Below are 25,018 nucleotides of genomic sequence, written 5' to 3' on the forward strand. Positions count from 1 at the left end.
TCTCCCGTTGCGGAGCACAGGCTCCGGACGCGCAGGCCCAGCGGCCATGGCTCACGGGCCCAGCCGCTCCGCGGCATATGGGATCCTCCCAGACCGGGGCACGAACCCGTATCCCCTGCATCAGCAGGCGGACTCTCAACCACTGCGCCACCAGGGAGGCCCATCCTTTCTGAACTTTTGAGCTCCATCTGCTTTCCGCAAAGGCCCTGGGCACAAGCCCGGGCGACAGAGGCCCGGGCGACAGAGTCCAGGGCGGAGGGCCCAGCTCGGGGGATCCCTGCGCCTGAGCTCTGCAAGGCCGCAGGGCGTCATCTGGCCAGCGAGCCCGCCACGCGCCAAAGTGCTTCCCAGCCCTCGTTCCCCGCGCTGCCCGCGAACTGAATGAGGAGCAGTGCTATTTTTACCTCCCCGGCTGCAATCCTTTATATATCAATATATTTGCAGGAAGGAAATAAATAAAGGATGAAGAGGGAAATGCTTGGCCTAAGTTTTACCCGAGAAGGTGGCGGTTGGAACAGGAGGGGATATGTAAGGTCTGGGGTGGTGGAAAAGGCAGGCCGATTCCTCTGGCTGGCTGTTTCCTCCAGATCATTCTGTCCTGGAAATCCCCACACTCTTCTTTCTTCCCCTCTGGCTAATCCCTGACTGCCAGCTTCCTCTCTCCCCCGCCCCCAACTCTGGAGGTGCCACCGTCACCTCTGATGCTGCATCACTCTGCTCCCTTTTTTTCCCTCTCTCCTTTCTCTTCCACAATAAAGCATGCGCAGTGCGTCCCGTGCCAGGCAACAGCATCAGCATCAGGACGCGAAGCCGCGCTCGGGCGCGCTCTCGAGGGCGGGGCGCACGCCCGCGCCGCTCGCTCCCGCTCGCCGCCTCAGCATCCTCAGCCCCAGCGGCAGCCCCCGCAGTCACTGGAGCTGCCGCACCCGCCGCAGGGAGGGAGGAGCATCTGGGGAGGCTCCAAGTTGGCGGAGCGACTGGGACCCCCGGACTCTTCAGCAGCCACCCCGGAAGGGGCTGAGAGGCGAGCAGGGCAGGGGGGCGCCGCCCAGCCCCTAGCCCCGAGCTCCGACCCCCTTGTCCGCGGCCGCACCATGCGCGCCGAGCCGGCGTGACCGGCTCCGCCCGCAACCTTGCCCGCAGCCTAGCCCGGCGCTCTCGCTGGCCACACCGAGCGGCGCCCGGGAGCTATGAGCCATGAAGCCACCCGGCAACAGCTCCGGGCGGCCGCCCGTGGAGGGCTGCAGCCTCCCCAGAGCCTCCAGCTGCTCCCGCGGCGGCCCCGCCGGCCCGGCGCCCATCCGCGCCCCGGCCCGCGCGCCGCCCTGCCGCCTGCTCCTCGCACTTCTCCTGCTGCCTCCACTCGCCGCCTCATCCCGGCCCCGCGCCTGGCGGGCTGCTGCACCCAGCGGTGGGTATGGCCCAGGTGCCCTTTGCATTGCCTTGTCCACGGGGCCCTGCAGAGGAGAGCGAAGGGCACGCGGGTCCGTGCGCTCCGGACACGTCCAGGGCTCGGCCTTTCCCAGCCTCTCTCTGCCTGTCCACCTCTCTCATTCCCAAACCGGCGTTCATTCCAGTTCACTTTTTGAAGTCCATTTTTCTGTTGCATTCACTAAATTACTGCCGGTTCCACTGGAAGGTATTCAGTGGATGCGGGGTCCCTAACTGATCTCTGTGCAACTTGGGGAAACCGGTGGATGGGGAATGCAGCGAGGGAGCAAGTTTTTTCTTGGGTGGTGGAGCCTGAACGTGAGTGCGGGATGATGTGATGAGAATAGTGGTAATGTGTTTCCTCAAATTGCCTAGTGGGTTTATTCACTGCTGTTGGAATTAAGGTGGGGGAGGGAAACTTCAGGGATATAATAAACCTTTGGCTTGTAATTTCTCAAAATGCTTGTCATTATAATGAACAACGAAGATAAAATGATGTTCAATACATTGATGATTGGACATCAGTGACAGCAGATAGCTGGCCATAGGCAGGAAAATAAAAAGAAATTGGAAAGCTGCCAGCATCTGTATCCCTCTGTGGCAAAAGATTTTTGCTCATCTCAAAGTTAAAGGAAAAGGGAATTGTCCATTTTGTTAAATGAATCGGTTAACATCCCGTGTTCATGAATTCAGCACTCAAGTTATCTGTGGAGGGTTCTTAGCTCTCAGGTGGGATACTCTTAGTCCTGGTCCCACTGAGCTTCTGTAGACTCCCAAGGTGGGGAGGTGAGGGGCAGAATCCCTGAGCTTGTTCGTTTAATGACCCTTCCTTCAAGTCCATTCCCCCTCAGCCCCACCACCAGACTTAGAAGTATAGATTTAAGACTATAAACAGTACATTGTTGTATAAGCCTTATTGGCTGATAACCTATCCAGGCCATTTCATTGTTGCAATAACTTGCTTTCCTGTGTCTCTACGCCTTACCTGCTTAAAAGTAGAAAACTTTGTTTTTGCAATTAATGGAAAAATGCATTTTAGTACTTATGTATTTATAGGGTATGTGTGTGTTTGTGTATGTTTGTGTCCCCCCCCCTCCCCCCCAGCTCCGCATTGGAATGAAACTGCAGAAAACAATTTGGGAGTCCTGGCAGATGAAGACAACATATTACAACAGAATAGCAGCAGTAATAGCAGTTACAGCAATGCAATGCAGAAGGAAATCACACTGCCTTCAAGACTCATATATTACATCAACCAAGACTCGGAAAGCCCTTACCATGTTCTTGACACGAAGGCAAGACACCAGCAAAAACATAACAAGGTAGGCAGGGTCTGGGTATGCAAAAGTGGCTGCCATGAAGAGTTAGTTGTCCTTTGATTTGATTTTCTGCCAGAATCTGATTTCAAAAATGTTACTGCAGCATTTTATTAGGAAACCAATTAATATTATGATAGGGGAGAAACTGGAGGGAATTAACCTGGGATCTACTGGGATAGGGTTGCTGTTTGTCTTTCCTCTCTGACACTAAACTGGAATTGGAATTTTCTTATCGCCTTATAAGTTTAACAGCTGAAATGTGGTCCATTTTTCTTGTAGGTGCATTGAACACTGAACAGTAGTTAAGCGAACATGTTGATGGTCCTGACTTATATCTGTGAGGCTTTATGTAAGGGTGCAGTATTCTACCTCCCATGAAGAAAACTGCTTTCAATCTGCACCCAGAAAATTGCTATAAAAAGCTGTTGGGCTGCAGATTCCCTATCAGTCTTTCACTTAGAAATTGAGTGGTTAAGTTTAAACAGCCTCTTTCTTTCTTTAGTTGGTTAGTAGGAAAAAAATACTTTTTTGGGGGTTATATTTTCAGTAGGTAAACAATATGACATTTTAAAAGATTATGGTGAATATAAACAAACAATTTATATAATATAGAGACCAGTTTTGGTCAGCACAATCCTTCAAGACTTTATCTGCATTCATTGTGAACAGTAGCTTTACTTGCAGATTGGTTCAGAAAGTGTCACTGATTTTCAAAAAGGCATTCAGTGGAAGATGAAGGTGCTTAATATCCAAAGAGTTCAAGGGATCTTTTTTTTTTCCTGCTTACTAGTCATTATTTGAGTTAATAAAATTTTGGACCCCAAGCAGATGTCCACAATGGGTTATCAGTGCCTCTTTTCTTTATTAGGAGCAGAAAATAGAGTCCGTATGTTAAATATTTTACTTTGGACTTGTAGGATAGGAAGAAAACTTTCCTCTACCCTTCTAGGTTTTTCTGGCTGGTCCAAAAATTAAATTGACATGAGACAGGTTAACAGGAGAAAATCAAATTTAATCTCGTATGTATATATGTGAGGGTCAGAGGCCCAGCACACCTGAGAGGTTCAGAGACAGAAAGGTAAAATGAGGCGTATATGCCATCCTGAGCTAAGGAATGGCATAGGGGCCTTGGGCTTCCAAGGACAGGAGGGTCATTCATAGGACAATAAAAAGAGCAGATGTTTGGTAATTAGATGTTTGCCCTGCCATATAGATGGGGCCACTTAGATAAAATTTATCTCTCGTAATAACTCTTTTCTGGGAAAAATCCTCAATTTAAGTTCTGCTGGGTAGTTAAGGGAGGGACAGTAGTTTCTCTTGAACCTGCAGGGTCTTGATTGTGCCTTTAGTTCAAAATAATCCTCATGCAAAAGTGACACATTTTGGGGGAGGCTCGTTCTGAGCCCTTACAGATTATACCTGTTCAGTTGAGAACAGTCATTGTCTAAACATCTAGAATTTAAGGAAAGTATCTATGGTTTGCATCATTGTTTTTATTAGTTTTCTAAAATATGGGTAAGTGGTAACAGTATTTATTCCTATTTTACAAATGGGGAGTTAGAAATTTAAGGCCTTCAGGTGACTTTCCCAGGGTTGTAAAACAGCTGATGTAAAATTCAAGAGGCCTGAATATTTAATATTTACAAGTCAGGCTTCTGAGAAAATGCTTCCTTCATATCGGATGTTATTGGAAAATTTAACTTTGCTCCACGGTGCTGTGAAGTGGCTGCTACCCGCCTTGGCTGAGATGAAGGGATCTCTTTGCTCATGGCCCTTTTCTGATCTGCTCATATGTAACTGGACGGCTTGACTCCTGGATCCTGTCTACCCGTTTGTCTTGTTGATAGGAGGAGTGGGTGGTGTCTTTAAGGAAGAAGAATCCAAGGTCCTCTTGATAAAGGCATTGAGGCCCATTTTATGGTTTTTCTACTAATTAATAAGATCCTCTATGGTTAAGTGACAAGTTCTCAAATTCCAGTGCCTTTGCATAAGGTGCTGGAGGAAGAAAAAAAAATGGCCTGAAAGCCTATTTTAAAGAATGCTCAAGCCCTCTCGAGTTTGGACTTGAAGGGAACTTTAGTGAAACTTCTCTAATAACTGAGCTGTCGGTGGCTATGGCTAACTCCTGTCTTCTAGTCTAACCTTACTGGGTTGCTTTTTTTGGTGGGACTTGGTTTGACCACAATATATCTGAATTTTTATGATAGTAAGGTTGTTAAAACTTTACCCACCACTCATGTAGAGGAATAGATTTCTTAGTAGGGTGCACATACTTGCTGGAATGATTTTACCTCTCCACTTCCACCCCCCATAGTGGTTAGGTTTCTTTTATCTTCAAAAAAAATGTTTATGTAGAAATTATATTTGAAAGCATTTTTCTTCTTTTCTTATTAGTTTGATTCAACAAGTATTTGTTGCACATTTCTCATGTGCAAAGTAGTGTGGTAAAGATTCAGAGGTAAGAGTTAAGGGGTACAAGGATGGACAAGACAAGGTTGTCCTCCAGGAGACACAAAAATGAGATAAGCAAGATTCTAAAAAGTGCTCTCATACAGGGATAAACAGTGTTCTTCCTGTATGGGTTCCTTGAAATTTCCCTCTGTGTTCTATGATTTCCCTTGCACTTCTGTTTTGAAGCATCTCTCTTTTTTTTTTTTTTTTTTTGCGGTACGCGGGCCTCTCACTGTCGTGGCCTCTCCCGTTGCGGAGCACAGGCTCTGGACGCGCAGGCTCAGCGGCCATGGCTCACGGGCCCAGCTGCTCCGCGGCATGTGGGATCTTCCCAGACCGGGGCACGAACCCGTGTCCCCTGCATCGGCAGGGGGACTCTCAATCACTGCACCACCAGGGAAGCCCAACCCAAGCACATTTTAATGACTGCCTTAGAAATGCTGAATCACTGTGCCATTCTCCTGGAATCCTAGATTGGGAGGGTAGAGGTGGAGAGGGAAATTCCCAGATATAGGTTATAGGGCAGACCTCCATATTTATTTCATAAGTATTTAAAGTTGAGCAGGTCTTACTACTTTACAGTTGTGAGAGTTAAGATGTTTGTTAACTCTTTCAAAATTGGTAAGTTTAAAAGCAGACTGTGCAAAGCAGGCTGTAATACTAGTGTTTCTGAAAATCTTAAAGTTTTCTTTGTCAAAGATTGTTAAGGAATCTTTTATCTCCAGATAGGGTTATATATAACTTGTTGTCCAAACTGTGACATTTTTTGAGAGTGAAAGTAGGCACGCTTAATAATTATGCCAGGATAATTAGCATAAACCTAGATGGTCCAGAGCAGACTGGGAACATGGTCATCTCAGATCTAAACAGTTACGTTCCTTGATTTTTGGCACTTAACCCAATCAGGTTTCTTTATAGACAGCCTTATTTTCTGATAATTTATTGTAATTTTTTTTTTTTTTTTTTTTTTTTTTGCGGTACGCGGGCCTCTCACTGTTGTGGCCTCTCCCGTTGCGGAGCACAGGCTCCGGACGTGCAGGTCCAGCGGCCATGGCTCATGGGCCCAGACGCTCCACTGCATGTGGGATCCTCCCGGACCGGGGCACGAACCCGTGTCCCCTGCATCGGCAGGCGGACTCTCAACCACTGTGCCACCAGGGAAGCCCTATTGTAATTTTTTTCTTACTAACTAGGAGGTTAATTTACCACCTTGTAGAAGTAATAGGGTCTGAAATGGAAACATTTTGTTTTGCTTTGTTATCAAGACTTATCTTCTTCACCTGTAGAACTTTTACAAGCATAAATGGAATTTTATGATTACTAAACATAAGCATTTTATCAACCTAATTAATTCAATATTTTGATAAAATATACATTTAAAAAGAGGCAGAAACAATTTAGATTAATTAATTAATTCATTCATTCATAGATAATCCTATGAGATCTATTCCTGAGAATGTTAATGAACCTGTGGGGGAAGAAAAATAATTTTTCTTCTACCCTTCCAGGTTCTTGGCTGAGACACACCCTGTAATAAAAGACAGGTTAACAGGAGGAAATTAGAAGTTTAACGACATGTATGCCTCCTGTGTACATGGGAGAGACTCAGGAAAGCTGAGTAACTTTGAGATGGCCCAGCCATCAGCTTAAATAACTGTCCAGCTAAAGACAAGATGGTGGGGAGCCAGTGATGGGAGGCTATCAGGAAAAGCGCAGTAAATGAGGGTAAGCTCGTTACACAGGTTTAAATCGTTGCCTTTTACGCTGATTATGTGTTTCTGGAGATTTCGAGTATCCTCCTCTTTCTGGTACAGAGAGGGAAACACCCTTACAAATGGAGATTTCTTATAAATATAAATGTCTCTTAGAGAAGAGTGACTTCTGCTTGGTTTACAGAGCTGCTCCTGTGTCCACTGTTTCTTAAAAATAATGTTTATGCCAAAGAGGCATATTTTGGGATAGTATACCCTGCTCCCCTTCAAACCTTTTCCTGAAACTTACCTTTAGTCAAAAATTACTTGCCTTTAGTCAAAAACTACTTGCCTTGAATCCTACTTATTTAGATTCTCTTCTCTTGCAGTTGGGAAGGGATGGAAGAGGTACATTATATACAGCACAGGGTTTGGGGAAAGATGAAAGTCATCTCCTTGGACTTGAGATATGGCTCAGTCTTTTGTTACCTTCCCTACTGTGCTGGGGAGTCGGACCTGGTGTATTGAATTAAGAACATACAGATTATGACCTGCTGAATGAGGGGGCACAAACCACCCACACAGGTCGGCAAGTAGCTCCCTCAGCATCCAACCTTCCACTTTGGGGAAGTGCAAACTGCTGGGTCGTTTTGACTGAGGACACAGTTTCAATACACCCACACAAAAGAAGTTGAGTCACAAGATCTATTATTCACAGATTCCAGAAAAGTTTGAGGAGAGGGGTGGGAAGGACATTCCTTTGTCCCAGGTCACCAATAAGCAGAAGGTAGAGAGGGTAGCAAGCATCTATCACTTATAAGGTGGTTGGGTCAGAGGTCACTAACTTTTCACAGGCTTAACTCTAAGTGATTATTTTAAAAGGCATCTGGGGAAAGCAAAGAGGGACTTATGGTAGGAATCCCAAAGTGCAGTGCTTATCTAAATGTCCAGACTCTAGGTGTGAGCAGGGTTTCCAGTCTGTAAAATGTCTCGGCAGCAACTCAGAAAAACAAAAGTTGTTTTTTTCATCACACCTATTCCCACCAACCCAGGCTGAAGAGAGAGAAGAGAGAAGTTTAAGTAAATTTAGATCACGATGATTATCATCACTTCCTACTCTGCTTCAGGACAAAGCTGGTTCCCCGTTTCTTGACCATCCAGAAGCCAGCTGCTCCACTGCTCTCAGTGTGGATCAGCAGAAAGAAATACTGGGTCCTTAGAACTGGGCGTGTGACAACTATTAGTTTATTTGGTAATACAAACTTTGGGATTGGCCTCAGCGGCCTTCCCAAGTTTTCTAGGTCTCCCTAAGCAGTCATTACAGAATTGTAGTACGTAGAATTCAGGCTTGTAATGGTTTTCCTTGTAATGCCTGGCATATTGTAGGCTGAGTGAATCGATGGTTGAACACTCCTGTGTTAGAAAGAGTGCAGTGCTTTCTGTGAAATTTCATGTTGCAATCAAATTGACATTCAAAAGTGCCTTAAGTTGCTGTTAAGCATTTTTGGCGCTGTGACAGAGTGGCAGGAGAGAGAATTTTGGGCCCAAGTTATTCGCACTGCAGAAATCACACTTACACTACCTAAAATCATGAGAATACCTGTGTTAACAATTCTTACATTACCCCTATCAGTGTCACCTACCATTAACATGGGTAATCACAAGCTGACCATGTGGGAGATTTTGTCATTGCTACTGGCTAATTCTCAATGGTGGAGCCCAAGGTGTCCACTCCTGTAGTTTCCAGTCAGTCAGATTTACCTCTGTGAGGCGTTCAGTTCTGTTTGGCAAATACCCGTTTTGAATCAGACACCGTGCTAGACCCTGGGAAGAGCAAGGAAGAGTAACACTCAGTCCCTACCTTTGCTCGTGACTTGCTGGGCATCAGAAACAAGGCAGCTGGCGGTGTGTGTGTGGCTTCTGTCAGTGCATTGCTAGTTGTAGGAACAAAGGGCTGTGGGGACTCAGGAAAGTCAAAGAGAACCTCAGAGAGGAAGAAACAATGGAGCTGGCCCTAAAGAGCAATTAGGGGACAAGTGTTTGGGAGGTGGAAAGAGGGTGGAGGGTGGAGGAGGTAGAGAGGGGCCCACAGTCAGCAGGCAAAGGCTCTGCCCTGCTGGAGACAGTGTGGTGAGTGTGAGAAGCAGAAACCCAAGTGTGGGAAATGTAAAAGAATTGGACATCATTGTTACATGCATGGTCAATTTTTTAAAAGTTCACTTGATTCCTCTAGAAATCCAATACATGTTTGTCAGATGTAGCAGTTGAGAGTTATAATTAGTGTCTTCACAAAGGACAAACAGCTAATAAGTGGCAGACAGGGTCAGGATTCGAACCCAGGTCTTATCCTTTGCAAAAGTCCAGGCTGGAGAGAGACTAGGGTGTGTTGGGTACGGCGGGTGGTGAAGGGGAAAGGCTGTGAAGACTGTGAAGAGATCAAGGGTTTGGATTTATTTTGTATCAAATGTCTCACCTCCTGATGCATACGGAGGTGAGCACATGACTGAGCATTGATTGAGTGCCAATTCTGTGACTCCTTAGGGAGCTTACCTTTTAGTGGGAGGAGACAGGCCATAAACACAACAGCAACAGCAGCACAAAGATTTCAGGTGTTGATGAGTGCTTGAAGAAGATAAAGTAGCGTACGTGGTGGAGAATGGAGGGTGGGAGGGTTGCTCTTGAAGAATTGGAAGATTGGGTGTACGGCCTTGGGTGAGAGTAACCTACCTACTGTGGTTCCTCTTTAGATGGAGTGGGCGCCTGCTGTTTCAGTGGCCCCCACCTGCACTCCTTGTTGCCAAATGCCACCCGTCCTCATTTCTGTTACTCGCCCAGCTCCTGTAGGCATTTCAGTTTGGACCCTAGTCTTGCGGAGCACAGGCTCTGGACACGCAGGCTCAGCGGCCATGGCTCACGGGCCTAGCCGCTCCGTGGCACGTGGGATCTTCCCGGACCGGGGCATGAACCCGTGTCCCCTGCATCGGCAGGCGGACTCTCAACCACTGCGCCACCAGGGAAGCCCTGGACCCTAGTCTTTGATTCTTCTCTCCCACAAAGTCTGGACTATTTTTGATCGTTTCACCCAGCTGGATTGATCTGATGGCCGCCATGCTTTCCAGCAGTACGTCGTGCTGTCCAAGGTCTTGCTTTAGCATGCATGTGTCCCTACATAACATTTTCTGCTCTTTCTGCTCCTGGGTTGGCTCCTGCCTGCTAACTATATAACTATTTGTGTCATTCTGTCTTCACTTATTCTCAGGTTTTGTTAACAGATTGAGCCACTATCCTTCTCTCTATAGCCAGTCCAAAAATAACAAGTGCATTATTTGCTCAGTGGCTTTGGCTAGGGTTGGTGGCATCCTGCAGGCTGAGGGTAAAGACAGGCAGGAAGAGAGCTGTCCTGGCTGCCTTGCTCACTTTTCTCAGTGGTAGTGCTATTTTCCCAACCACCTAAGAGTGAACCTTGGGAGTCATCGTTGACTCTTTTCTCTCCTTCATCTTCTGTCTATAAATAGTCACATATTAAGTCCTGACGTTTCTCCCAAATCCGTCCTTCCCTCCTCCTCTGTATTGTGTTCTTGTCATCGCCTCTTGTCTCTCTCTCTCTTTCTCTGTCAATCCATCAGTCCCACTGCTGACAGATTAATCTTCCTGGAACACTTAGTGCATCACGTGACTCCTTTTATCCACATGCAACAAGCATGATTTCAGCAGATGAATTTTCCTTGTGGAGTGAAGGAGAGAAAGTGAAATGCTCTGGAGGAGAGCTGTTGCCCCTGTCCCCCTTCTGAATACTACACATTTGCTGGTCCATTCTCCTTTCAGCATTTTTTCCAGGCCTGTTTACCCAGGTCAGTGCATGGCAGGAGGTAATTTTATCTGGACCGTTCCATTGATATCTGTCCAAATTCTGGGGCTAGTTATGGAAAACCCTTGTGATCAGTAGCAGTAACCCAAACTGTCAGTAGTGTGTTCTCAGGCTTTTGTTTTAGGTTCACATACGGTTAAATTCCTGCTTTAGAAGGTCCTTCCTCTCCATCTTTAGGATCTGAGTAATTAATTGCTCCTAGAGAATAAGTTTTCTGAATGAAAATATTTTATTCCTCTCAAATATGTACATAATCATAAAGCTTTATTCACACGAAGTATTCAATTCACAAATGATGTGGGTATCCATGGTCTTATGAAAGATTCATTCACATAATTCATTCATTCATAATCCACCTAGCATCTGAATTTTGCAATTTTACAAAGGAGTTTTTGTGTTTAGAATTTATATAAATTCAGTACAATTTTAATCAAATCCAATGCTAGGAATTCTATTATAAAAGGGTAGATCCAGTTATTTTAGTTAGAATAATGAGAAGTTAAAAACAATTGTGTTCATTCACAGCAAATCAAGATACAGTTTTTGCATTTCACAGAGTATGTGAGTGGTGCATCCTCCATCAATGGGTACCCAGTCTGGACAGAGCCAGATCTGTGAATTAGCTCCATGTTCCAAATAAGGTTTTGTTATATTGTTGTCTTCTCTGGTTAAAGAGTAGACAGAGGCTACTTTCCTCATCTGGAACATTACAAATTAGTGAATTCGAAATCTATGTTCAAGTCTGTTGTAAAAGCTGTTTATTTGTCAACAAGAACTACCTTAACGCTAAATGTTCTCAAAGCTTTCTATTTAGACATGGAATGGATAGAAATTCAAATAAGTCTCCTCTACTGATAGACACTAATTACAGAGAGTTAAAGTTCAAACAAACCAATGAACAGAGAAGTGTAAATAGGAGCCTATAGCCAGTGACTATATTGCCCTTTAGCTTTGATCTATTATTATATAGTTGGGGACATTCATCTCTTTCTTATTTGCATGGCAGTGTCCACATGAGGCAGTCATTCTGGCACATTTTAAATCCTAGGTGGGAGGGGGAACAAGATAATCACATGCCCTTGGACCACCTCCTCTGCCCTCAGTGGGGCTAAAGATTAATTTTAGAAGTCAAATCTAAGCACACCTAGAGGCATATCATACAGAACATTTCAGAGCCATTCATTTTTGAATATCTACTGAGTTCTAATATCTGTTCCAGTGCTTCCTTTCCCTTATTGTGGATGTTCAAAAATTTGCTATATCAAGTTGTAGTCTGGATCACTTAATTGGGTGCTTTGTGCTGTCTTTTAATTGCAAACAGGCTTGTGAATACCATATACCATAATAGTTAATAGTTGTGTTGCAGATGGCCTCCACTAATAATATAAATCAATCAGCACTTAGAGGAGTCTTCCATCCTGCATGTGCCTCCTTGCCCTTTGCTTTTCCAGCTAAGAAGATAGAATGCATTAAACCAACCTGTACTCACTCAACAATACACTGGTAGTAACAAATACAGTATTCACTTTGCAGTGAACCTAAACAGTTTTGTTGAGGCATTTTCATATCTATAATCTCACATGATCCTCACAGCAATAAAACAAGTTTTAAAAATTCTTTTTATTGTGGTAAAATAGATATAACATAAAATTTACCATTTTAACCATTTAAGTTAAAATTTGGGCTTTGCCTCTTAACTGCCTTAACCAAGAGGAGTTCATACACTGACTCCCCTTCTCTTATAAATCATGGCTAAAAATAGTTAGTGAATTCTTGTTAATTACCATGGTCTGCCTTGTACAATGTAGTGGACTTTCATCTCTGTAGAATGTTCAGACCATAGTTAGAGGCATTTATCACTCCTGGGCAGCATAAAAGCAATCACTTGTTGCCTTCAGAACCAGTGGGACATTGGGATGATGCTGTCTTGTTTTTTTTGGCTTTGCAACAGTGCATAAAACATTTTTTGGAAATAGTTAACTATTTTTGTTTCCCTTTCTAAAGAAATATACCTGTATTTTTAAAATTCTTTTACTTGGGACATTAATCCTTTTAAGATCTGTTGATGTACTTTAGGATTATTACCTGAGTAGTATATTTATAAACTATCCTGTCTGTTTATCAGATCTTAAATTGTTTTTCCATTTTAGTTTTCTAGAATTTCTGGCTTTCCCCTGACATGTTTTTAACACCCTAATGTGTTAAAAGTTTGGGAACTTATCTGATGAATTTGTGTGAGACACTTCTTTGTCGTGTAACATTTAAAAATCTTGGTTCTTTCACAGAGAGCATAATCTCTCCCTTGATACCCAGACTACATATCCAGCTATTTATCTTGTATCTCCACCTGGATATCTAATAGGCAACTCACACTTAATACATCCAAAACAGAACTTTTGATTCTAATATCTCCTACCCCAACCTGCTCCTTCCACGTTCTTCCCATTTGAGTAAATAGAACATCCTTCTTCCAGCTAAGCTCAAGAGACTTAACCCTTCTATTTCTTTTAAGCATTACCCCAAGCCATGAAATCTTGTTGGTTCTCCCTTCAGAGCTGTTCAGAATCTGACCATTTCTCACTGTCTCCATTGCTGCCAACCTGGTCTAATCTACCATTACCTCTCGCTTGTATTATTAAAATATCTTCCTACCTCTTGTCCCTGCTTTTGTCCTATTCCTGTCAGTCTGGCTCTAGTCTGTTTTACACACTTCAGGCAAAGGGATTCTTTTAAATACTAACTGGGTTCATGCCACTCTTCAGCTGAATAACCTGCAAGAGCTTCCTTCCCACCTCACTCAGAGCGACTTTTTTTCTCTCCTAATCATAATGTAGTCGCTGACGAAAACTAAACTACTGCTAGTTGTTAACTTGATAGCAGGAAGTGCTCTTTATGTTTGTGTGTTTAAACACACAACTCAGGAAAACTAATAAGATTTAAACATCATGTTCACTCATGGCTTAAAAATATTATAAAAAATAGGTTTACCTCCTTTGTCCCATTCACATTTTTTTTTTTTTTTTTGCAAATATCTTCTCCCATTCAGTAGGCTGCCTTTTTGTTTTGGTTATGGTTTTTTTTTTAAATTAGTTTCTGCTTTATAACAAAGTGAATCAGTTATACATATACATCTGTTCCCATATCCCTTCCCTCTTGCGTCTCCCTCCCTCCCACCCTCCCTATCCCACCCCTCCAGGCAGTCACAAAGCACTGAGCTGATCTCCCTGTGCTATGCGGCTGCTTCCCACTAGCTGTTTGGTAGTGTATATATGTCCATGCCTCTCTCTCGCTTTGTCACAGCTTACCCTTCCCCCTCCCCATATCCTCAAGTCCATTCTTAAGTAGGTCTGTGTCTTTATTCCTGTTTTACCCCTAGGTTCTTCATGACATTTTTTTTTTTAATTCCATATATATGTGTTAGCATATGGTATTTGTCTTTCTCTTTCTGACTTACTTCACTCTGTATGACAGACTCTAGGTCTATCCACCTCATTACATATAGCTCAATTTCATTTCTTTTTATGGCTGAACAATATTCCATTGTATATATGTGCCACATCTTCTTTATCCATTCATCCGATGATGGACACTTAGGTTGTTTCCATCTCCGGGCTATTGTGAATAGAGCTGCAATGAACATTTTGGTACATGTCTCTTTTTGAATTATGGTTTTCTCAGCGTATATGGCTAGTAGTGGGATTGCTGGGTCATATGGTAGTTCTATTTGTAGTTTTTTAAGGAACCTCCATACTGTTCTCCATAGTGGCTGTACCAATTTACATTCCCACCAGCAGTGCAAGAGTGTTCCTTTTTCTCCACACCCTCTCCAGCATTTATTGTTTCTATTCACATTTTAATTAAAAATTTTTGATTTTTCCTATTTTCAAACCATAGACCATACAATTAAAATGGAGTATTTTTTTTTATTGTAACAATAAAACACAAAACGAGCATAACACCCAAACATATCTGTTGGCCTTGTGACAAGTTCAAGATTACCTTGTACTGTGCAAAAATGCTTTTGATGTGTCAATGGCTTGTCAAAAGATTATACTTTATTATTTATTTGAGAAAAGATAGATGTTGCTTCTGAGGTCAGCAGACAGTGGGCTGAATAAGAGAAGGGTTATTGCTGTTGCAGCAGTGCCACAGTTTTTACTTCCATGAAGAGCAGTGCTTTCTTTGCTAGCTGGGGAAATTGCTTGAGGCCAAAGAAGACAAGCTTCATAGTGGGGACAGGAGTCTTCACAGAATTTTCGGAGGGAACTCTTAATATCAGAACTAAAGGAAACATTGTACTGTAACCATTGGATTTCACGGGGAGTGGATGATCACAGGAAGGTGGGTATAAGCTGAAGCTCTGAGAAGAAAATTGCTCAAAAGGAGCATTTGGAGATGTTTTGCTGGAAGCTGAGATTTGCTATTTGTTAGATGAATAAAACAAATCTTATTTGTTTTAAATGTTTAAGAGAAAGAAAGTTGAGTAGTTGAGTTTTTGCATGTTAATTCTTTTTATTGTGGTAAAATAGATATAACATAAAATTTACCATTTTAACCATTTAAGTGTACATTTCTGGGTATTAAGTATATTCACATTTTTGTGCAGCTATCACCACCATCCATTTCCTGAATGCTTTTCATCTTCTCCAACTGAAACGGTACCTATTAAATATTTATTCCCCATTCCTCCCTCTCCCTGGCTTCTGGCAACCAACATTTTATTTGTTGTCTCTGTGAATTTGACTATCTTAGATACCTAATATAACTAGAATCATAAAGTATTTGTCTTTTCTTGACTGGCTTATTTCACTTAGCATAACGGCTTCAGGATTCATCCATGTTGTAGCATGTGTCAAGATTTCTTTCCTTTTTAAGGCTGAATAATATTCCATTTTATGTATATGCCACATTTTGTTTACCCATTCATTTGTTGACGGATACTTGGGCTGTTCCACCTTTGGCTATTATGAATAATGCTGCTATGAACATGGATATATAAAATGTGTTTGAGTCTCTGCATTCAGTTCTTTTGGGTATATACCCAGAAGTGGAATTGCTGGATTATATGGTAATTCTATTCTTAATATTTTGAGGAATGACCATAACATTTTCCATAGTAGCTGCATTATTTTACATTCCCACCAGCAATGCACAAGAGTTCCAATTTCTCCACATTCATATCAACACTTTGTTTTTTTTAATAACAGCCATCCTAGTGGATGTGAAATAGATCTTATTATGGTTTTGATTTGCATTTTTCTGATGGTTAGTGACATTGAACACCTTTTCATTTGCTTTTTGGCCATTCGTATATCTTTCTTGGAGACATGTCCATTCAATTCTTTCCCCATTTTAAAATCAGGTTGTTCATTTTCTAGTTGAGTTTTAGGAGTTCTTTATATATTCTAAATATCAGTCCCTATCAGATATGTTTTCCTCTCATTCTGTGAGTTGATATTTTACTCTTAAAATTTAGTTCTTAATTTTGATGAAGTTCAACTTATCTATTTTTTTCTTCTGTTGCCTGTGCTTTTGGTGTCATAGCCAAGAAATCATTGCAAAATCCAGTGTCATTAAGCTTTTCCCCTATATTTTCTTCTAAGAGTTCTACAGTTTTAAGGCTTATGTTTAAGCGCTTGATTCACTTTTGATTAATTTTTGTATATGGCGTAAGGGTCCAGCTTCATTTTTTTTCATGTGGATATCCAGTTTTTCTTCCATCACCATTTGTTGAAAAGACTGTCCTTTTCCTATTGAATGGTCTTGGCACCCTCACTGAAAATCATTTGACCATATATGCGAGGGTTTATTTCTGGGCTCTTTAGTCCATTGGTCTTTATGTCTATCTTTATATCAGTATCATACTGTTTTGATTACTGTAGCTTGGTAGTAAAATTTGAAATCAGGAAGTGTGAGACCTCTACCTTTGTTCTTTTCCAAGACTGTTTTGACTATTCAGGGTCCCTTGAGATTCCATATGAATTTTAGGATGGATTTTTCAATTCATGCAAAAAATATCATTGGGATTTTAGTTCAGGGATTGCACTGAATCTGTAGATTGCTTTGGGTAGTATTGACATCTTAACAATACTACTTTGGGTAGTGCTGACATCTTCCAGTCCATGAATATGGGGTGTCTTTCCATTTATTTGTGTTTTATTTAATTTCTGTTATCAATGTTTTAGAGTTTCAGAGTTCAAGTCTTTCACCTGCTTGGTTAAGTTTATTCCTAAGTACTTTTTCTTTTTGATGCTAATATAAATAGAATTGCTGTCTTTATTTCCTTTTATGATTTTGCATAAAAATGAAATTACGTTTTCTGTGTTGGTTTTTGTATCCTTCAACTTTGCTGAATTCATTTATTAGTTCTAATAGGATTTTTTTTAGTGGAATCTTTAGGGTTTCTTTATATAAGATCCTGTCATCTATAAACCGTGATAATTTTATGTCTCTCCCCGCCCCCCGCCCCAGTTTTCATGCCTTTTATTTCTTTTTCTTGCCTAATTGTTCTGGCTAGGACTTCCAGTACTATGTTGAGTAGAAGTGGCAAAAGTGGGCATGTTTGTCTTGTTCCTGATCTTAGAGGAAAAGCTTTCAGTTTTTCTTAATTGAGTATGATGTTAGCTGTGGGTTTTTCTTATATGGCTTTTATTATGTTGAGGTAGTTTCTTTCTAGTGCATGTTTTATCTCACAGGTTCCTTTAAAAGGGTACCAGAATATGTATGACTAGAATAATGAATTGGTTGCATATTAAGTGGGCAATTTTGGACTTTCTTCATTTCAGAAATAATTAGATTGGGTTGATTTGGGGAATCTCAAACTTTTGTGTGCATGGGAACTACCTGGGGAGGTTGTTGAAAACATTTTGAGTTAGTAGGTCTGTATGGGGTCCAGTGGTTTGCATTTTTATATCTCAGGCTATTTTGGTGGGGGTGAGTTTGTTCTCTCCAACCCTTTATTGATCCTAAAATTCTGTGAAATATCCTCCAATGAGAGGTGACTGGGCGTTCATAAGAGTCAATGAAATACATATACTGGTGGTTGAACTAGGGATTGTTTATTATTCCAAGCAATGCCTGCATTTTTGGAGTAGCTGCTTCCTGAGATTCTGACGTGTTGGAAAAAGACTAGGAATTATAAAGTGTAGACTCATTATTTGAAAGTGTGAGAAGAATAGCTGGCTCCAGAAGTAGTTGGTGTGAGGTGATTCAGGGAGAAAAGAGCTTTTGGGAAATAGAGGCAGAAGAGGGCCTAGGGAACAATTTTCCACAGAGAGGTTACTAGTGGGGTCATAGTGCCCTTTGATTTATTAGCAAGAAGTCCTTGGTGGGACGGTTTCCGGTGGGGGAATTCCAAAGAACAGTGTTGGGAATCAGAGAGAAGAAATGTTACAGTGGGTGAAAAACTGATGACCAATGTGCATATATAAACATGCACACCCTCATGGGTAAAATTAGTGTAAATATTTGTGCAAAATTAGTAGCTGCTTTACTATATTTATTTACATGGTCGAAGAATTCAGAGTTCATAAAAAATAAAATGAAAAGTGTAAAGTCTCTCTCCCATCATTCCCCAAAGGAATAAAAAAACTTTTATTTTTAGTTCTCTTAACATTAAATAATTTATCTGCACTATTTTTAGATCCATCAATCTAAGACATTATCTTTTGTCTGCCTGTTATGAAATGTGAAGAATATATTATACTATGTTGTGCTCCTTCCTTTCTTCCCTCTATCTCTTGATTTTCATTTCTTATATATTTTTAAATTTCTGGTAGTTTTAGCAGGAATGTACAGTTAAAACAAACTTGGAGAGGGAGGGCATAGGTTTAGAATTATGTGGTAATTTGCTGTCTTCTACGTCTGGGGAGACCCGGAAGGACAGCTCAAACACACGTACCTCCCTTTGATGAGCTGCTAAGAGCTGCTGTCAACATACAAGGCCGTGGAAGTGAGGGATGGAGAGAAATTTTGTGAAGGAAAAAAATTGCATTATTTCTTCTCTATTATTTTTTAAATGTGAGAAGGGACCAGAGGATGAAGTATCTATTAGAATTTTGTTCTGGTTACAGTGGGAAACCACTGATGAGTTTTAAACAAGACAATAACATTATATGATTTATATTTTAAGAAGATCATTCTGGCAGCTTTATAGATGGACTGCAGAGGGGCAAGAGTGGCAGCAAGGGGACCAGTTAAGAGATGCTTACAGTTGTCCAGGGCAGAGTCTGTGTGGCCCTGCACTAAGATGGTAGCAGAGGAATTACAGGGAAGTAGTTCATTTGGGGTATATTTTAGGGGTGGAGCCTCCAGATTGTTGATGATGTGGTGGGATGGGTGAGCTAGAAGAGGAGAGGAATCATGGCAGACAGAATGATGGCCTCCCAAAGATGTCCACATCCTAATCCCAGAAACTGTGAATATGTTACCTTACGTGGTGGTAAAAGGTGGTTCTGATCACCAGATTCTAATGTGTGGAGGACGTTTCCCAAAGCAACAAGCAGTTCTCAGGACACCAGCAGGGTATCTGAGACTGAAACTCAGTTCTGACATTATTTACCTGGAGTTAGTGTCAGATCCCACAAGCTAAGGGCTCAGTCCTAAAGGACTGCCCCTCTCCCCGCCACTTCAGATGCCAGTTGCAAACCCAGGTTATCACCTGTGCTTCTGACCGACTGGCTATTAATAAGAGGTTCCCAGGGCTTCCCTGGTGGCGCAGTGGTTGAGAGTCTGCCTGCCGATGCAGGGGACGCGGGTTCGTGCTCCGGTCCGGGAAGATCCCACATGCCGTGGAGCGGCTGGGCCCGTGAGCCATGGCCGCTGAGCCTGCGCGTCCGGAGCCTGTGCTCCACGACGGGAGAGGCCACAACAGTGAGAGGCCCGCGTACCTCAAAAAAAAAAAAAAAAAGTGGTTCCCATGACCTCCTCCTTGGGTTCGATTAATTTGCTTAGAGCAACTCACAGAACTCAGAGAGACATTTTGCTTACTAGATCACCGGTTTATTATAAAAACATACAACTCAGGAACAGCTAGACAGAAGAGATATGGGGCAAGGTATGGGGAAAGGCTGTGGAGCCTTTATGCCCTCTCCGAGCACACCGCTCTCCCCGAATCTCCGTGCGTTCACCAACCCAGAAGCTCTCTGAACCTCCTTTTCCTGTTGTTTTCATGGAGGCTTCATTGCATAGGACTTGTTGATGAAATCATTGGCCATTGAACCTCCAGCCTCTCTCCCTTCCCCAGAGGTCAAAGGGTGGAACTGAAAGTTCCAACTCTCCTTTCAAGGTTGGTTCCCCAGCAGCCAGCCCCCATCCCTAGGTGCTTTCCAAAAGTCATCTCATTAACAAAAACTTAGTTGTGGTGAAAAAGGGCTTGTTATGAGTAACAGGACACCTCTATGGCTCTGAAGTGCTTTCAGAAACTAAGGACAGAGACCAAATATTATGAGAAAAGATGCTCCTATTGCTCTTGTTGCCCAGGAAATTCCCAGGGAGCTGTGAGCCGGGAGCTGTGGATGAAGATCAAATACATATGAAAAAATATTTTGGTCATCTGACCAAATATACATATTTCTTATAAATCACAATATTTCACATGGCAGAACAGACTTTGTAGATGGGATTAAGGTAAGGATCTTGAGATGGGGAGTTTATCCTGGAATATTTGAGTGGGCAGTGTCATCACAGGGTCCTTACAGCAGTCAGAGTCGGAGAAGGAGATGTCGTGATGGAAACAGAGGTTGGAGAGATGCGAGGAAGGATTGTTACCAAGCCGGCTGCCCGACGTGTACAGAAGCCACTTTCTTGGAGGAAAGAAAGAGCTTTATTGCGAGGTTGACCAGCAAGGGGACAGAAAGCAGGACTCAAATCTGTCTCTTTCATCCAGGGCTCAGGGCAAAATTTAAGGGCGAACTTGGCAAAAGCTGACTGGCTAGTCTCAAATCAGTCCATCCGGAAGCTGATTTTCCTTATGGAAGGACTTCTCACTTTGTAAAGGGCTCCAGTGGCAACATTTCTCTTGTTTGAGTTTTGCAAACTCAAGATTCTTCATTCCGGGGTCATCCTGGAGCCGTGGGTTCCCATCTTGCACATGCGCAGTGCTGTCTCTGTAAAATAACTGCAGGTTTAAACAATCAGCAACCTGTTTTAAGGAAGCAAAGCCAGTTTAAGCTGGTCAGTGTTTTATGTGCTGTTTCCATTTCCCCCTGTTTCTTTACACATTCCTCAATCTTGAAGGAAATTGGGTGATATCACTCTAGGTGCTTCCTGCTGATTAGGAGCATGGATTTTTATAAGAGGAATGAAATTGTTTTGCACCTAATTGTAAATATTCACAAGTCCCACCTTGAACTCTTAAGTCTTAGGCAATCATCATGCATGTGGGGAGGCCTTTTAAATATATGAGACAGAGAACAAATACAAAATTTACTGAGTCCTCTGAAGGTGTCTACAAATACCAGCAAATATGTGTAATTTCTCATGCCTTTGGGCGTAACAGTCAAGTCTACTTGCCAACCATCCCCTGGTTCTGCCCCTCGGTTTTGCACCCCTTTTATTATTGGGGGCGGCCTGCTTTTTGGATTGTTTCTGGCCAGATCAGGCAATTTTGTATTACCCTTTCATTGGTCCTTTGCATTTGTGGACCAAAAATAAACTTCTGTAGCCAGTGATTGGTTAGGTCACGCCCCTAATGGTTTCCTCGATGTAGATGGGTAATAACTCTTTCTATTAAATGCTCGGGTATAAGCACTAGTCCCTGTTCATTATAAATCCAGCCTTCTTTGGTTGTTTGGTACTGATCGTCTAAGTCTCAAGTCAGCATGAAATCCCCCTTCATCTGCTTTCTCTAGATCCATTTCCCAATACTGAGGTTTAAACAGGGATAGGTCCACACTCAGAATGAGTGCTAGGGCCTTAGGATGGGGATTTTTGGTTCTGGCTGCCTGTTATGTGCCCTGATCAGCCAAATGATTTCCTTTAGCTATAACTATCAGTCTTTTGGGGGCCCAGGCAACGTACTATGGCTACTTCTTCCATCATTATAACAGAGTCTAATCAGGCCAGTATCTCCTCCACGTGTTTAACTTCTTTTCTTCCTGATGTTAGTTAGACCCCTCTCTTCTCATAGGGCCCCACGTGCATGCACGACAGAGAAGGCATACTTAGAATCAGTATAAATGGTGACCTTTTATTTAGCCCCAAGGCACAGGGCCCTCTTTAGGGCTATGAGCTTGCCTCTTGGACAGATGTACCCGGAAGGAGGGCTTCCACTTCTAAGGCTTCCTGATGAGTTACTACTGCATACTCAGCCTTTCAGAGTCTCTGGTCTATGAAGCTTCTCCCGTCTGTAAACATTTCTATATCTGGATTTTCAGTCAGGTTGGGTCTGCTAGAATAGACTTCTTCGATATTTGTGTACAATCCACAAGCCACGGAATACAGGCAGCCTCTAGAAGCTGGAAAAGGTAAGGAAACAGATTTTCTCCTAGAGCCCCCCCAGAGAAACTGCCCTGCTGACACCTTCAGTTTAGGCTCTAGACTTTGATTTTGGACTTTTGACCTCCAGAAGTGTAAGAAAATTATTTGTGTTGTCTTAAGTCATAAAATCATAGAAATTTGTTACAGCAGTAATAGGAAATTAATATAGGAGTCAAGAATGACAATAAGGCTTTTTCCTGGGGAATAGTGCAACTATTTCCCAATATGGGAAAGGCTGGGGAGGAAAGAAGGCCAAGAGAAAACTGAACCTGTCCCCTTCAAGTGGACAGATGGTCATCATACAGATAAGTTGATGGGCGAGTTGGTCCTGGCCTCAGGGGCAGGTCAGGATACGATGGAAATGTGGGAGCCACCAACATATAAATGGTATTTAGAGACCTGGGGTTTACACCCCTGGAGAAAGCATATTACGTAAAAATCATGGAAAGACAGCTTAGTAACTTCCAAACAGAGGCCACATACAGACTTATTCCCCCTCATTTCTTGCTGTTTATATTACATTTGTTTTCTTTTGAGTCACCAAATGACATTTCAAAAGATAATAAGAAGCTGCCACTTTGGAAGGAAAAAAAAAAAACCAACATTAAGCAACCTTTTAAAAGATCAAATTTCTGGAGTGTGCAGATAGTTGCAGTATTTCTTTCTTCATTTTTTTTTTTGAAGAATACATATGAGCTCATTTAACAGATTTAAGCCTATAGTTTAATTTGGGGGGGATTTTTATGGGTATAAATTTTTAAGAATTTGCTTCTTATCAGGTGGATAACCTTTATCTTTTGGGAGAACCATACTCCCCTTTTCTGATGGTACTGGTTGCTTCCTGTTGTTTTGTTTCAAGGGCTTTGGTGACAATTGACAGTGAGCTTTGAAATTAAGGTTAAATTTTGTGTAAAGGCAACACATCTAGAGGAATCTATATATATTCATATATCTCCTGAACATATAGATCAAGGGTTCTCAACCATGGACAGTTTTACGTTCCCCAGGGGACATTTAACAATGTCGGGAGATTTGTTTGGATGTCGAGATGGGGATGGGATGCTTCTGGCATCTCGTGGGTAGAGACCAGGGATGCTGAAAAACATACCACAGTGTACAGGACAGCCCCCAACCCCGACCCACATCAAAGATGTACTCAGCCTAAAGTGTCAGTAGTGCAGAGGTTGGCAGACCCTGTAATAGAACTTGTAAACCTACAGGTTAGGAAAATGGGAACGATTATCTTTCTGTCCCTAACATATATGCTCTTCCTACATAAATCTGGTTGCACACTGAGCTGGCAGACTTCGTTTCGCTGCCCTGATGTAAGTACTACAACATTCTTGCATATTCTATAATTTTTATTTTGTGAGAAACTGGCTAATTTAGTGTTAACTGGAATGGAAGACACAAAGAAGGATTTGAAGTCAATTTAAATGGCTTTTTGGGGGGCTAAAATGAAAGTGTTAAATTTATTAGAGTCATATTTTAGGAAAAAATTTCATTCTGTAAGCAGTTTTTATTTTGGACTACTTATCAAGTAGTACTAACATTGTGCCCTTGCTAGTCATGACTAATTAAATACTGCCCTGGTGTAGTTATTTGCTTATTTCAGGTAAAAAAAAAAAGTCACTTGATATAACTATAATTGAAATAAAATAAAATTGTAAAAATTGCTTTGCTTCTTATTGTTTGGCACTGTTGAAATAGAAGCGTTGTGATTTAAAAAAAGTATGTTGAGGAAAAGTCTACTTCCTGTCATTTACTAACTTAAGTAGCAGCCCAAGGAAAAGATGTAGGAATGAAGAGATTTGTACAATGATCTTGAGTCTTTTATTCCTAGATTTTGCAATATGAACTTTAATTGCTAAATTGGTTAGAGACTTTGAGAAACCTACATTATTTAGTAGGATGGGGGATATACCTTAATTTCTGCAATTTAAGATTAAACCCCTAAGTGTAAATTGGTGCAGCCACTATGGAACAGTATGGAGGTTCCTTTAAAAACTAAAAATAGTTACCATATGATCCTGCAATCCCACTCCTGGATACGTATCCAAAGAAAACTGTAATTCGCAAAGATACATGCACCTCAATGTTCATAGCATGGAAACAACCTAAGTGTCCATTGACAGATGAATGGATAAAGAAGATGTGGTACATATATACAATGGAATATTAGCCACAGTAAAGAATGAAATAAATGCCATTTGCAGCAACATGGATGGACCTAGAGATTATTATATTAAGTGAAGTAAGTCAGACAGAGAAAGACAAATATCATATAATATCACTTATATGTGAAATCTAAAAAAATGATATAAGTGAACTTATTTACAAAATAGAAATAGACTCACAGACATAGAAAACAAACTTATGGTTACCAGGGGGGATAGTGGGGGTTGGTGAGGGGGACATAAAGTATGAGTATGGGATTAACATATACACACTACTATGTATAAAATAGATAAACAACAAGGACCTATTGTATAACACAAGGAACTATATTCAATGTCTTGTAATAACCTATAAGAGAAAAGAATCTGAAAAAGAATATATATATATACACACACACACATATATATGATACATATAAATAACTGAATCACTTTGCTGTACAGCTGAAGCTAACACAACTTCGTAAATTAGCTATACTTTGATTTAAAAAATGGTTAAAAATAAAAAAGAGAAATATTTAGAAGTTGTATGTTTTAGTTCTCCAGGGGAATTAAGAAATTGAGAAAATGGGCTAAATGTTTCTTGTTAATAAAGAGAAGAAG

General features: G+C 41.7%; 1 protein-coding gene across 2 annotated transcripts in view; it reads left to right on the forward strand.

The window, feature by feature from the left end:
- Positions 1 to 1,197: 1,197 nt before the first annotated feature.
- Positions 1,198 to 25,018, forward strand: part of ADAM23 (ADAM metallopeptidase domain 23) — a gene marked incomplete at its 5' end in the record, with an annotated part of 170,349 nt that continues 146,528 nt past the window's right edge. For both annotated transcript variants that reach the window (XM_081242184.1, XM_081242185.1), the window contains 2 exons: positions 1,198 to 1,411; positions 2,536 to 2,753. In XM_081242184.1, coding sequence (XP_081098310.1) covers positions 1,198 to 1,411; positions 2,536 to 2,753 — 432 coding nt within the window. The remainder of the gene's footprint in view (positions 1,412 to 2,535; positions 2,754 to 25,018) is intronic.

The sequence above is a fragment of the Mesoplodon bidens genome (assembly GCF_964165515.1).
Source record: "Mesoplodon bidens genome assembly, chromosome: 8".
Taxonomy (NCBI): Eukaryota; Metazoa; Chordata; class Mammalia; order Artiodactyla; family Ziphiidae; genus Mesoplodon; species Mesoplodon bidens.